The sequence below is a fragment of the Choristoneura fumiferana genome, chromosome 20, assembly GCF_025370935.1.
Source record: "Choristoneura fumiferana chromosome 20, NRCan_CFum_1, whole genome shotgun sequence".
NCBI classification, from domain to species: Eukaryota; Metazoa; Arthropoda; class Insecta; order Lepidoptera; family Tortricidae; genus Choristoneura; species Choristoneura fumiferana.
In genome coordinates, this window is record NC_133491.1 from 4341312 (window position 1) to 4355882 (window position 14571).

Sequence of the window (14571 nt, forward strand, 5' to 3'; positions counted from 1 at the left end):
TGCGTTTATGGTGCGTCAACGTATTTGAACACCAGTGTGGTCAACGTTTTATCTACTGTGAAAACATATTCCTATTAAATAAGTAGGTATCAATAACAGGAACTTTGTCATTATATAGATTACACTCGCAGACCAGTGACTCAGTTGACTCCGAGATGTTGTTCCACGTCGTCTTGTTCGGTCTCTTCTCTACCTACGTTCACGCCGACGATTGTAAACTAAACAATGTCCTTTTTAACGGCAACTATGACTTCTTTGACTTGGCCCATGAATTCGACAAACACACCATCTATTGGCCTAACGTGACAGCCTTTGATTTCACTAAGAAAATTGGGATATCTGGAGAAAATAACACTTGGTATGTGTTGTTCTATTTTTTCTGCCTGTTTTATTCTTTTAACTAGACTCTACCCATAACTGCGCTCACGTAAAACCAATATTCCCAAAACATGTGCACTTTTCGAAAAAAAATATTTTTTGCAATATAATTTCATGAAATTACATTAAATGCATTGAATGTCATTAAAATACATTAAATACATATGTTACATTAGTTTAAATATCATTAAAATTAAAAGGTTGTTAAATTACATAAGAATTATTAGTTGTTTAAGAGTAAATAGCAGACACTTATAAAATGTATCCAGGTTACCTTGAAAAGATTCCTTTTAGGGATAAGTTCGGGTTTGTACTCTTTTTTTGTTGTTTTATATATTATTTTGTGTTTTATGTAAAAAAAAGTGTTTATACATACAATACATTTCATATATACCTACTTGGAAAATTCCGAGCAAAATACAAAATCTTTAGAAATAGTAGATTGTTGCACCAAGCAGAAAGTTATTTATTACTGCACCGAGTGCTGATTTGGAACCCGAGCGCCAGCGAGGGCTTTAAAAAGCACGAGAGCAATATAAATTACTTAATGCGAAGTGCATAATCTGCTTTTCTTTCAACTATTACAGGAATAGTACTTACACGAAAAAAAAAACTCATGCTAAATAATTAATAGGAAAGAAATGTCACTAGCACTAGTAAGTTTACATTCGCACTCTCCCGCCAATTTTTTTTTTTTAATTATTTCTTACAACACTATACTGCCAACCTCCCTGCCGATCTGCCATATAAGTACAAGAAAAACTGTTAAAATATTTGTATTATCCTGTTTAACAATTTGCCTGTGGACCTTAAACTAGAAAATAAGATATTATTCAAAATTAAAGTGACCAAATGGCTCCAAGAAAATTATTTCTATAGTATTAAAGAATATTCAACTGAATATAAGTATAATTGTGATTTGACATCGTAATATTGTACCTAATAATTATTATAAAATTTGACATTATACCTACTAAGTAATATAATTTTCTTCCAACTATGTTTTAATTTCATCATAACCGCACTAAATACCCAGCACAAAGCGGAACTTTTCTGCTCAAGAGCAAAAAAAATGTATGAAAATCCTTTATAAATTGCATTATTTTAGTTTTTTTAATTGCACCGCCAAAGAGGTAACACAAGTATTTTTGCGATAAAATTAACCTGCATAGTGTAAAAAAATCTAGTGTTAGGTTGGTCAATCTGACGGTCTTATGAAATTTGACAGATTGCGTACAAAAATTGTTGCTACCAATACTACCAAAAATAGTAAGTAGCCGTATATTTAAAAAAAAAACTGTGTTTGGTTGGCTAACCTGGCACCCATCCGAAATTTGATGGATCGCGGGTAAAAATAACTGCTACTCTTCTCTACTAACAAAGTAAGAATTAAAAATAAAATTGGCGGGAACCTTGCGAATTTTCCGTGGACATTTCTTGAGAGTGCGAATGTAAACATACTCACAAAAATGGAATCATCGAGTGCTAGTGACATTTTTTTCCTATTAATTGTTTAGCATGACTTTTTTTTCGTCTGCTCTACTATGCAGATTATGCACCTCGCATTAAGTAATTTATATTGCCCTCGTGCTTTTTAAAGCCCTCACTGACGCTCGGGCTCCAAATCGGCACTCGGTGCAGTAATAAATAACTTTCTGCTTGGTGCAACAAAAACATGAAAAAAAACTAAAGAACAACCAGCATAGAAAATGGCGTGGCTTTACAATTATCAACTTCAAAAAATGGCATTTGCAATAAAACACTTAGGAAAAAGCCTTGAACAGAAAAGTTGCATATTGCTCCCTCTCGTCAGAGAGGAAAAGTTAGTTTTCTGAAGGAGAGGTGTGAAAAAAATATTACTTGTCTAGGTAATACGGATAGTAGGTACAATTAATAGTAAAATTATGGGAAAATAAAATGGTAACAATCATAAACAAAATTGACGTTCAAATAACAACGCTTTGGAGTGTGGGGCATTTGATGAAAGCGATTCAGTTGTATTTGAAGGCGAACCACACGTTAAAATAAAATACGCAAAGATTTTTTGGCAACGACTAAGAAACTATCCAGGACCTGTCCGACACGCTCTTGGACGGTTTTTGAAATAGAGCACGGAAAGCGTGCAGTGCTCATCTTTCTCGCATCCTGCTTAAACAGCTCGGCGATTTTGAACTCTAGATTAGTGCTTGCGGTGCACGCCGAAATTCAGTAAAAAACTGCACATGGTGTTAAGCATGAAAATCGGAACGATTGATCTTTATGCCATAAGAATGAATTCGACCCGTAGCACAAAAAAAAAACAAAAAAGGAGAGGAGTAATGACGTCATCTTTTTTTGTATGGCAAAAAAAAAATTGTTCTGAAGCCTATCGTTTGTGGTATCTAATGAAAGAGCTTACTAAGCCTATTCTTAAAATATATCACATCATTATATTATTATTTCAGTCACTTGTTTTAAATTAAAATAAAAATCATTTTAAAAAACATACCGTATCAAGTTTGGGCTCCTCCAGATATGATGCGGTTGAATCATTATTTGTAAAATATACCTAAAATGATATGCAGTTAATAGCCTCATATATCCAACCCTAGGAAAGCAGTATTAAAAATATTTTTGCATGATTGCTCAACTAGGTAAGCACAGAGTACATTATTATAACTGAAATAGGTAAGGTTTCGTTAGTATTGTATCAAGGTGCGAAGCGCCTTAACTAGGCGGAATAGCCCTAAGGCCTTTGATCGAGTCGATTGTATTACTATAGTCTTAGAACTAGAAGATCGCCTCAGAGTCGGTAAATTCATATTTGTTTTCCAGACATAAAATAAGTTGTAACAATATTCGGAATAACAATTTTACACCTATAATACATTCGACAAAACAATTTTATACCATACAAATGTTATACGGAACAATTTTTCGACCAAACAATTTTTGACATTTTGATCATTCGACGAAACATTGTTATGAAAAAAATATGTTACGAATTTTTTTTATGCAAAACAGTTTTAGACCAGTGGATATAGACCCGCACATACATATTTAAAATTTTAAGTTCTTTTTTCTTTGAATGTTGTCACGAATAAATGTTTTCTTTTTTTCTATTTTATTAGCCTTCTGAGGCACGGAGTCTTAAAAACACGATACGTATAATTAATTATACCGTGTATAGTGTAAACCGGCTGCCATCAGACAGTCTGCGATCCAGTCTACCACACAATGTTGTTCGCAACTATCGTGCTAGTGTTTCTCTCCGCCGGCGCTCGCGCCGACGACTGTAAACTTAACAACGTGTTTTTTAGCGGCAAATATGATTTCATCGATTTGTCCCATAAGTTTGACCAGCACACTATATATTGGCCTGACATGAAGCCCTTTGATTTCACTAAGAAAATTGCAGAAACCGGGGAAAATTATACTTGGTAAGATGCCACATGATTGTCACTATATTATTGTATGACACTGTATTATTATTTAGTACCTCGTTTAGCGAGCGAGCGCCCTGTGAGATAGTTCAACCATATAAGAATTCTCCTGCATACATACATATTATGGGATTCCTCCGGATGTTTTCCTCCACCGAAAACCAGTAGGTACCTAGTAAATTTTAAGTGTTGGTATTTTGCATTGGCAAAAACCGAAAAATACCTATAACACAGATGCAATTCCGAGGTCTGGCTTAGAGAACATAACACGAAATAATGAGTTTGAGAAGCCCAATGTAGCTACCAAATCTAAACCATCTAATATTTTATACATGAATGAGAGTTATTTTTGATCTTTGCATTAACACGCAGTGATGAAATTCGATAAGGAAACAGTTTGAAACCCTATAAGAAGGAAATAAGAGAGTTTATTCTGAAAATTGTAGGGTTCCGCGTGAATGCGATAAACGAATTTTCCACTGACGAAGTCGCAAGCAAAAGCTGGCACCTATTTTAACAAGATCAATTCATTTTAAAAGCTCGTAGCGCAACAGAAAAACAAGAATTTAAATTAAGTATTTTTTTTTGTGCGCTGCAAGCTTTTTATAAATATTATTTGGTGTTACAGCTAGAGTAAGTAAATAACTACTTATCATTATCAAGTATTTTGATATAATATTTTTCAGTGATTGTTCTGACGTCGTGGCTATTATAAGCAGATAATTGTATGCAGGATTACGAATGATCTATTCATAGCATTATGTCATACTTAATTCTGGACAATGATGTGACAGTACGTTAACCTTTTGATCCATTAACAAGTGACTCCCTCGGTCATTATCAAAGAGATCGAGTACATACTTGACTTGTCATTTCTATAAATAACTCACAACAACATAAGTTTATCTGAGCTTATATTAGTTTGAGTCAGTAAATATGTATTTCCTTCTTAGGGTTCCTTAGCCAAATGGCAAAAAACGGAACCCTTATGGATTCGTCATGTCTGTCTGTCTGTCTGTCCGTCTGTATGTCTCAGCCACTTTTTTCCGAAACTATAAGAACTATACTGTTGAAACTTGGTAAGTAGATGTAATCTGGAAACCGCATTAAGATTTTTACACAAAAATAGCAAAAAAACAATAAATTTTGGGGGTTCCTCATACTTAGAACTGAAAATCAAACATTTTTTTTCATCAAACCCATACGTGTGGGGTATCTTCAAAAATGATATTTAGGTTTCTAATATAATGCGCGAGAGACACTTCCAAAGTGGTTAAATCTGTGTCCCTCCACCCCCCTGTAACTTTTAAAATAAGAGAATGATAAAACAAAAAATATATGATGTACATATTACTTCCACCGAAAATAGGTTTGAACGAGATCAAGTCAGTAGTTTTTTTTAATTCGTCATAAATGGTAAAGTAAAGGAAACTTTTATATTATGTTACTTGCTGCTACGGAACCCTTCAACGGCGAGTCCGACTTGCACTAATTCGCTTTTTTATAATTTTATAGCGACGTCAAGTTAAGCGGTATCATTAGGGTCATACATAAGAAAGAAAGAAAGAAAGAAACATAACACATGTAGCGACTCCTAGCGCCATCTAGTGAACAACAATAGAAACTCCGACCATGTTCTACATCGCGCTATCGAAGATTCTCAACGAGGTCGCATATATACAAGTTCCGACGCTCTTCCTTCGGACTTCGGTCCCCAGGCATAACACCTGCCTGGAGAGAGATCTCTCTATTGGAGCTCCCCCCCCCACACACATAAGCTTCAAATATGTACCTACTTTGGGTCGCTAGCCAAAAATATTAAAATAAGAACTGCTGTTCTATTTTCTAATATACCCAGTATATAGGGCAATTCAAATCTAGCTCATTACTCTCTCATTAATTGTGGGCTATGGCTATTATCATTCATCTGAATACTCAATCTACAATTACCGTGTCACTGTTGCGGAATAAAAAGACTAGAACAAGACTAGTACACAGAAGAATGAGAACGCCCGGCTAGTTTCGTTATTTAAATTAAGAATTATGTCTCACGGAAGCATAAGTAAGTAATTAAATTTCTTAACTGTTCCTTATGGTGTCAAGAACACTATTCATAAATGGAATCCGCCCGGATTGCTACCAGCAGGTGGTAGGACCTTGTGCAAGGTCCGCCCGGATTGCTACCACCATCTTGCTCGCTAATCCTGCCGTGAAGCAGCAGTGCTTGCACTGTTGTGTTTCGGCGTGGAGGGAGAGTAAGACAGCCGGTGAAATTACTGGCACGTGAGGTATCCCATCTTAGGCCTCTAGGTTGGCAACGCGTCTGCAATACCCTGGTGTTGCAGATGTTTATGGGCGGTGGTGATCTCTTACCATCAGGAGACCCATTTTCTCGTTTGCCATCCAGTCAAAAAAAAAAAAAAAAAAAAAAAAATGGAAATTTTATTGATCAAAATATACATACAATCATGCTTACTGACGATAGATAAGGTAGAAAATACTTGGATTATGTTTTTTCGTCTGCCGTCAAGACAATTTTATTTTAATCACCTTTATTAGGATTCATTTGTGTTAAATTTGAGTAATCAATCGTCACGAACAGCCACTAAACAGCCCTCGAGCTCTTAAGAATATTATTTCTTGGCAAGAGTGGGAGAAAAGTAGAATCTTTATATAAGCTCAAGATTATATATTTTTGATCTGTTTTCTAATATAAAACACGCGGCGAGTGTATTGGGCACCTTTGCACCAGGTATGACGCGGGGCGGTTTATTTGTCTAATTATGATTGTATATTTGTTTTAATTTTAATATCGTGACATTTTTATTTCTATTATCTTATAATTTTAGCTTAAATTATACTTAATGCTTATTATAAAACGCCGTGTTACATTACCTACTCCTATATAAAACATACATAATAGTTTTTCAATTTGGGAAATTCGTTACAAATCAGGCCTTCCTTATGCAAACATTGCACGTGAAACTTATAAAGAATTCCCCCCCGTACTTAACCAGCACTGGAAGGGGCCAATTAAAAAAAACATATAATATAAATATACATATATAATATAAATACACTAGCAAAATGTACAAAGATAAGAAAAATAAACCGCCCAACGATAAATTCGGCATGTAGTCACTACAGGCTGTAGTCCTACCAGTAGTACTATTGTTTTATACTCATTCAGACCCAAGTACTTAGAAGACTTTATTATGTACTTAATTGTACTTATACGCCATTTCCGATTAGCGTAAAATTTGAAACCAAAATGGCGGGTTTTCTATTAAGTCCTACTGGTAGGACCGTGGTATGCTATAACTTTTATTTTAATATTTTTCTTAGAGGTATAGGTATATTTTATTTTAATATTTTTCGTAACAGGTATGCAGCTAACGAATTCGAGGCCGGTGAGCACGGCGGCACCCACATGGATGCCCCTTACCACTTCTACAAGCCCGGCAAGTTTGTCGGAGAGCTACCCCTGGAAAGTCTCATCGTACCACGTAATTATGCAGGATCAGCCCTTAATTCCGTCTGCGATTAATTCATTAAAGCGATACCACGGGAACAATGCGATTTTTCGAGATAAAAATAACCCATGCTCTTTCCAGATTATCAAACCATCTCCATATTTAATTTCAGCTAAATTGGTTTCAGCGGTATACGCGTGAAGAGGGAACAAACAGAAATACATAGGTACAAAACATGGTAGTTTCATCATCATTTAATTTATAAATACCTAGGTGTTATTAATCAAATCACCACCGAGATGGATGGTTGATCTTGATCTGGTTAAAGCCGCGTGTACACGGTGGATGCAGACCGCTTCCAACCGAAACAACTGAAGGTCTGTGCGGAAGGCCGTGTTCAACAGTCGAATTTAACCGACTACAAAAAATCATGAAAATAATTTTCTACAAGTGAAGTCGGTGCCTCAGCACGAGCCAGCAGAAGTGGACCTATAGTCGTCTATCTCACCTACATACTATAACTATATTGGGCTTCAATCACCCCTGCTGGCTGGCCTGAGGCACCGACTTCAGACTGGTAGAAAATTATTTTCATGGTTTTGGTAGCGGTTAAATTTTTATGTTATGTTTTTTTTTCACGCTTTTTAGTTTAAATTATCTAAGATACAATAGTCAATTGCTAGTCACCTTTTACGAAAGATTGTTTTTCCCAATGCAGAGACGTTCATTATAATAATAATGATAATAAATAAAATACAACCCAATTGATAACCTCCTCCTTTTTTAAAGTCGGTTAAGAAAGGATATAAAATCATTTCATTGGGTGGGGCTGATTGATATTCATCATTATCTCGATTTTCCAGTGATCATAGTAGACATAAGTTCCCGTGTCAACGGAGACCCCAACTTTGTTCTCTACAAGCAGCATCTAGACTACATGCTGAACAACAACGACGGCAAACCATGCATGATCATATTCAAGTTCGGATGGAGCCAGTTCTACACCGACAGAAAGAAATACTTGGGCGTCAATGAGAGGGACGGAACTTTGAATTTCCCTGGTAAGTACTTGGGCATCAACTAGAGATGAAACTTTGAACTATCCTGGTGAGATATACTTGGGCATCAATGAGAGGGACGAGACTTTGAACTACCCTGGTAAGATATAGGTACTTGGACATCAGTCAGAGGAATGGAGGTTTGAACTACCTTTTGAAAGATGTACTTGGGCATTATTCAGAGCGATGGAGGTTTGAACTACCTTTGACAGATATTAACTATTGACGACCGGGAGACCGGGTGGCCAAATGATTAGAGAACCTGACTACGAAACTTGAGGTCCTGGGTTCGATCTCCGGCTGGGGGGCAGATATTTGTATAAATAATACGATTGTTTATTCTCGGGTCTTGTATGTTTAATAAGTAGTACTACGTATTTATCTATATAAGTATGTTTATCCGTTGCCTAGTATCCATAGTACAAGCTTTGCTTAGTTTGGGACTAGGTCAATTGGTATCAAATGTCTCATGATATTTATTTATCTATATACTTATACAGAAGGATGGAGTTTTGAACTACCCAGGTAAGATATACTTGGGCATCAATCAGACGGATGGAGCTTTGAAATACCCGTATTAAATAATCAGGAATGACGGAATAACAATAAACGATAAGGACGGTCATACTGAACAACTTTTCCCATGGGATCAATACGAAAAATTGGGTAAAAAAATGAGCTATTTCATAGAAAACCTCAGCACCTCACCAGCCTCAAAGTCGAAGTCAAAGTCAAAATATCTTTATTCAATTTAGGCTATAACAAACACTTATGAATGTCAAAAAAAAATCTACAACCGGTTCGGAAAAACCTCTGTTGAGAAGAATTCGGCAAGAAACTCAACGAGGTATATTTTTTTTAAACAGATTTACAATAATATTAAATGATATGTATACATCACAAGTATTTAACACAACTTTATTTTTAACACTCAATGAATGAAACCAGGGATTTTTTCCCGATTTTCGTATTGGTCCCACGGGAAAAGTTAGTCAGTATGACGGCGATAAAGACCGCTTTTTGTTATTCCTGATCGCCGATTAAAAATCACCGTGTAGGTCGTGTACGTACAATTCAATGCCTCTTTATTGTCCATCAAAAAACGAGTAGGTAAAAGAAATAACATTTTTCTTTTTTTTTGTTTGTTAGGTCTTAGCCAAGAAATAGCGGAGTGGATAACTACGTCATACAAGAACGTGGTGGGAGTGGGGGTCGACGTGGCTTCCCTCGACCCTGGCAGTAGCACAGTCTTCCCCGTGCATCAGCAGCTGATGGCTGCTGGTCTATTCGGCATGGAGAATGTCAAGCTTGACACTCATGTGCCAGGTAAGACGTCTATAATCATTATCGTCTCCTGCTGTAGTAATTGGGTATACCTAGAGCCATCCACGAAGACGCGTGTTGTTGTTGTTGTTTCTTTAAAAAAATATGGCTCTGTCCATCGGAGGACAATTTTGCCAGTGTCTAGTAGTTTTTGCCGTTGTACGTTAAAAAAATCTAGAAAACGAAATATGAGAGGTAATGGTGGTTGAACGATGACAGCGCGAATCCACGAGACGCGTGATTTTGACAAAATTTGACATTAAGTAATAACATAGTAATAAGAACCACGGCACGCGTCATCGTGAATGACTCTACCTATACCTAGTTCATTCATTCATTCATCCCAGCCTATATACGTCCCACTGCTGGGCACAGGCCTCCTCTCAGAACAAGAGGGCTTGGGCCATAGTTCCCACGCGGGCCCAGTGCGGATTGGGAACTTCACACGCACCATTGAATTTCTTCGCAGGTTTGTGCAGGTTTCCTCACGATGTTTTCCTTCACCGCAAAGCTCGTGGTAAATTTCAAATGTAACACATTTGCACATGAATTTCGAAAAACTCAGAGGTGCGAGCCGGGGTTTGAACCCACGACCCTCTGTTTGAGAGGCGATAGGTCAAACCACTAGGCCACCACGGCTTCCGGGTCCGTGCATAGATTGTCAGAAATTTTTTGACACGTATTTTTTCTATTGTCAATCAAACAAAAAAATAGTTTGAGAGTGGGGGCCCGTAACCTCACGAAGCCCGTTCTAAAAAGTGTCGCACGGCGTGCTGTGACGCGGAACTTTTATATGGCTATATCATTATTTGCAATCCAATATTTTCTGATAATCTAATTTACAGACTAATAAAATGTTATATGGATTCTGGCTTATTAATTTCGCCGTAAATAAGAACGAAGCCGTAACGCATTGACATCTATGTACCTTACGGCACAGATGTCGATGCCGTAACGCAGGCTTTCTCAAACTTATGGCTCCACGTACCCCTGTGAAAGTTTCTAGACCACAGCGAACCCCTACCTCCCCCCCAAGAAAGTAATAAAATTGACTGTTGGAGAAACTAAGTTTATTTTTAATTCAATCATCATTATAATATAATGTATATTATTTATTTCAATAAAAGGTAACAAATGTAGGTAAGAATCGTCTTGCCAACGAAAATACAAACTGAAACAACAACAACAAATAAGTAACAAATTTGGAGTTGAAATAAAAAATACAAAAAGACTCCAAAAACCAATCTTGATCATCTTGCCAGTCTTGCAGCCACCATCACGTAAACCTTGTCGCGAACCCCCTACCGTCGAATAGCCAACCCCTAGGGGTTCGCGAACCCCACTTTGAGAAACCCTGCCGTAACGTAAGCCGTACATAAGAAACTATGCGAAGTTTTCAAGATATACTCTCAGCGGCACAAGATTTGGCCCACTCCATACAAAATTACCTATTACTGCATACATTCGAGGGCCAGATTTTTAAACTGCATAATTTACCTTATGTTTCAGAGTACGGCTGCACAGGAATAGCATTACCGATGAAGATCGCAAAGGGCACAGGAGGACCATTGCGGTTGGTGGCCATCTGCCCTAAGCAGACTCCGACGAAGTTCTGACTTTGACCTGCCGTATTGACTTATTTCGTTTATCCACCCTAAGGTTGATTGGTACTCGGAGACGCGTGTCCATCTGTCCACTCTGAATAGAGTTTAACGTAGCTCTAAGACAAGAACACGCCATGTAATGACTGCAGGATTTTGGCATTAACTCGTTCATTTCACTCATTCTCCTTTTATGCAATGCTCTGACTCTCGCATTGTCATTTTGTGTCCTAAATCTAAATCTAATTATATTTGGTAAATCGGCTATCATATATACTGTAAAGTTACAATATTATTAAACTACAAGTTCATATGTTGATCTTCGTGATTTTATTTGCTGCCGCTATATCTTCTTTCGATCCCTGGATCCACGCACTCTTGTAATAATTATTAGTAGTAATTTGAAGTTTAAACGTGTTTAATTGTGAATAAAATTTGTAATAAAAATATTGATTAATTATTATACTTTTGATAGCAACTATATATGGTTGAGATCAGAGGGTATCTGTTAGGAAACACATTGTCTGTCTCTCGCTACTTATGGTAGGTACGAGTATAGTTGGAAAGCCACCTCTATCTATCAGCGTTGCTTTGTTTATTTACGAGTTTTGAGCATCGAAAGTGAAATCGTCCCGTATTGGTTCCTAGAAGTTATAGCAACCCTACTTATATCTAATCTAATTGATTGTATAGGTAGCGTCACCAGAGTTGAGGTCACACACACAAGTACATGTCAATGTCATGTAATGAGCACGAATTTGACATTAACTCATTCATTTCATTCATTCTCTTATTATGCAATCAGTTCTTTTTGTAGCTGTGTAATCATTCACTTCGACTCTCGTGGCACTACCTATATCTATCAGGGGATTCGATTTGTAGCATTCGAACATGGCGGATGTAGACAATACCTACCTATCTAATTTTGCTATTTCTGTTTCTTTGGCTAGTTGAAGTAAGTATAATTTTGATAGTGTTTTATGCGGCGATTAACCTTCAGTGAACAGACTTCAAACCAATAAATAATAAAAAACTTTATTAAAATTGGAAACAAAATAATCACTTATTCATCGTACAAAAATAACTAAACAAACATTAAGTACTTATCTTTTTTGTTGTTAACTTAACAATATTATTGCACTTATTATAATAACTAAATAAATATTTTTTGTTTAAAAATTCACTGTGGCATTCACCCATCCGTTCCTTATAAAAACCAATGTTGATATGTGCCAAAATATATCAAGATAGGTGGTTAGCGGTAATAAAAAAAAATCATCTAGGTATGTTATACCTACATGAAACTAAAACATAAACAGCTGTTCGTTCCTTAGAAACTAAATCATAATTATTCAAGTGAAATGAAAACTACACTTTCCTTGAAGAAGTAAACTACTAGACTGAAATTATGAATATGTGTGCCATTTGTAAGTAAATATATCGTCAGCGTCAAAATTAGTGGATCACTTTTGTACTTTTTGGTCGCATGCACATGAATTGCGGTACACCAACGCGACAATATATACTTTAGGGACAATGCACCATTGGTTGCAGCTACTTTTGAAGCTGACTATACCTTGCGTTAGTCTACGAAATTTACGAAAGGTTTTTGCTACGCTATGTAGCTTTTTAAAAAATAAATGTAAAATAAGATTTAAGCTTTAAAACCACGTTTCTTAACCTGGGATCCTACAGGCTTGCTCGGCTTTAGGACCGCCATAGAATCCTCGCTGAGTTTCTTCGACACTTGATGCGTTCGCGGCATGTAGTGATCGGTAACCAACTGCAAATACGTCTTGATCAAAGTGTACTCTGTGCAACTTTCAGGCAAGTTGTTTCCTTCGATCACCAACCTCATTAAACCAGTACCTCTACTGTGCATTAACGAGCTTTGGTACGAGAGTATGTCAACTATCTTAGTAATATTAAAAAAATCCAAATTATTGTATCCAAGATTCAAGGAGCATAGTGTAAAGTTGCCAATGCAAAACCGATGGCCATCCTTAAACAGTGTTCTGGCTCGTGAAGGCGTATTCGAACGGGCCGACAATGCCTAACGCCATCATCTCGGCATTTTCATAATCGGAGGAACCTTTGACTTCACCCATCAGTGTTTGTCTCTTTGCTAGTTGACTGCGTCTGCGAGACGCCTCACTCCTAGCTGGTAAACGGTTGAGGCGTATTTGTTTTAGGCACTTCTCAATAACGGCAGCTTTCGTCTGAAAATATTCTATTCCTTGTCGCTTCATTTCCATTACTTCAGTTGCAGTCAGCTGGAATTTGGATAAATGTACCAAAATATGCTCAGCTCCAACAGCGGATAACTTATTGTTGCACAAGTTCAAATGTAAAAGGCGACGGTTGGTCCTCAACGAACGTCCTAAAGCCTCAGCACCTAAATCCGTGATCTTGTTGTAGGAAAGATTAAGCACGAGCAGATTCTTCGAAGCGGGTCGTTGGAATTCAATCCTCTCCGCAATCTCCCGGCAAACTATATCGCTTATATTGCAATTACTTAACGACAGGCACTTTAAAGACGAAGTCTGATCCAGAAGAATATAGTAATTCCCTTGACGCACGTACGAACTATCAAGGCAAATGTCCGTTAAATTGGAAAACGGTAGGAACTTTGCGATCTCGTACAAAATACCGCAGTTTAGCCTCTTTTCTTTGATAGTTAATTTCGTAAGCATTGCATGAAATGGGAGACAGAGTGAAATAACCTTCATTACTTGTCGATTTAATGGAAGAATACAGTCAATAAACGCAATTTCCACCAGACGCCCATTATGGTCATAAGTCGCAGTTAATATTATGGCATCTTCATTTTCAAAATCCGGGGGTACAGCTACAAAGGTCTTGACAGTTGCAGTAGAAATAGTTGAAAAGTTTATAGATCCCTTTTGGGTTTGTACGAACCTGACGCGCTTGTCGCCGCCCTTGTGAAAATAATCATCTGTGAAAAACGGACTCGGTGAGTTGACCAATGGTTGGCAATGCACAACTAAGTACGCGTGATAGCCACGGCTCACTAGTCGCATAATTACTAGAATTAAATAACGTACTAATTTCTTTGTAATCTTAGAGCGCCGTCATCAAAGTACGTCACAGCTTAGGCTACAGTACACCTAAGTACAGTCAACGCCGTAAATAGCGATCAGTTTTGTACCTTATCACTTTAACGTCATGTTTTAAAGCCATACAAAATCATGTAACGACTGAAAGCGACAAGGTACAAAAGTGATCACTTATTTATGATGTTGGCTGTACTTACATAAGTAGGTACACATGCGCACATGCGTAAAACTCAATTGTA

The 14571-nt window shown here is 37.1% G+C and overlaps 2 protein-coding genes across 3 annotated transcripts in view; one reads left to right on the plus strand and one right to left on the minus strand.

The window, feature by feature from the left end:
• Positions 1-126: 126 nt before the first annotated feature.
• Positions 127-11574, plus strand: LOC141439048 (kynurenine formamidase-like). 2 transcript variants are annotated; one of them, XM_074103161.1, is made up of 5 exons: positions 127-358; positions 7185-7306; positions 8137-8334; positions 9481-9657; positions 11164-11574. In XM_074103161.1, the coding sequence occupies exons 1-5, from the start codon at positions 156-158 to the stop codon at positions 11268-11270; spliced, it is 807 nt and encodes a 268-aa protein (XP_073959262.1). In that variant the 5' UTR covers positions 127-155; the 3' UTR covers positions 11271-11574. The 2 variants fall into 2 exon arrangements, with proteins under 2 accessions (XP_073959262.1, XP_073959263.1); XM_074103162.1 differs by lacking the exon at positions 127-358 and adding an exon at positions 3568-3797.
• Positions 11575-12653: 1079 nt separating this feature from the next.
• The window catches only part of LOC141439383 (uncharacterized), a 7866-nt gene continuing 5948 nt past the window's right edge, over positions 12654-14571 (minus strand). Inside the window, exons 7-9 of the mRNA XM_074103666.1 lie at positions 14321-14335; positions 13276-14211; positions 12654-13244 (exon numbers count right to left, since the gene is read on the minus strand). Coding sequence (XP_073959767.1) covers positions 12910-13244; positions 13276-14211; positions 14321-14335 — 1286 coding nt within the window. The 3' untranslated portion in view covers positions 12654-12909. The remainder of the gene's footprint in view (positions 13245-13275; positions 14212-14320; positions 14336-14571) is intronic.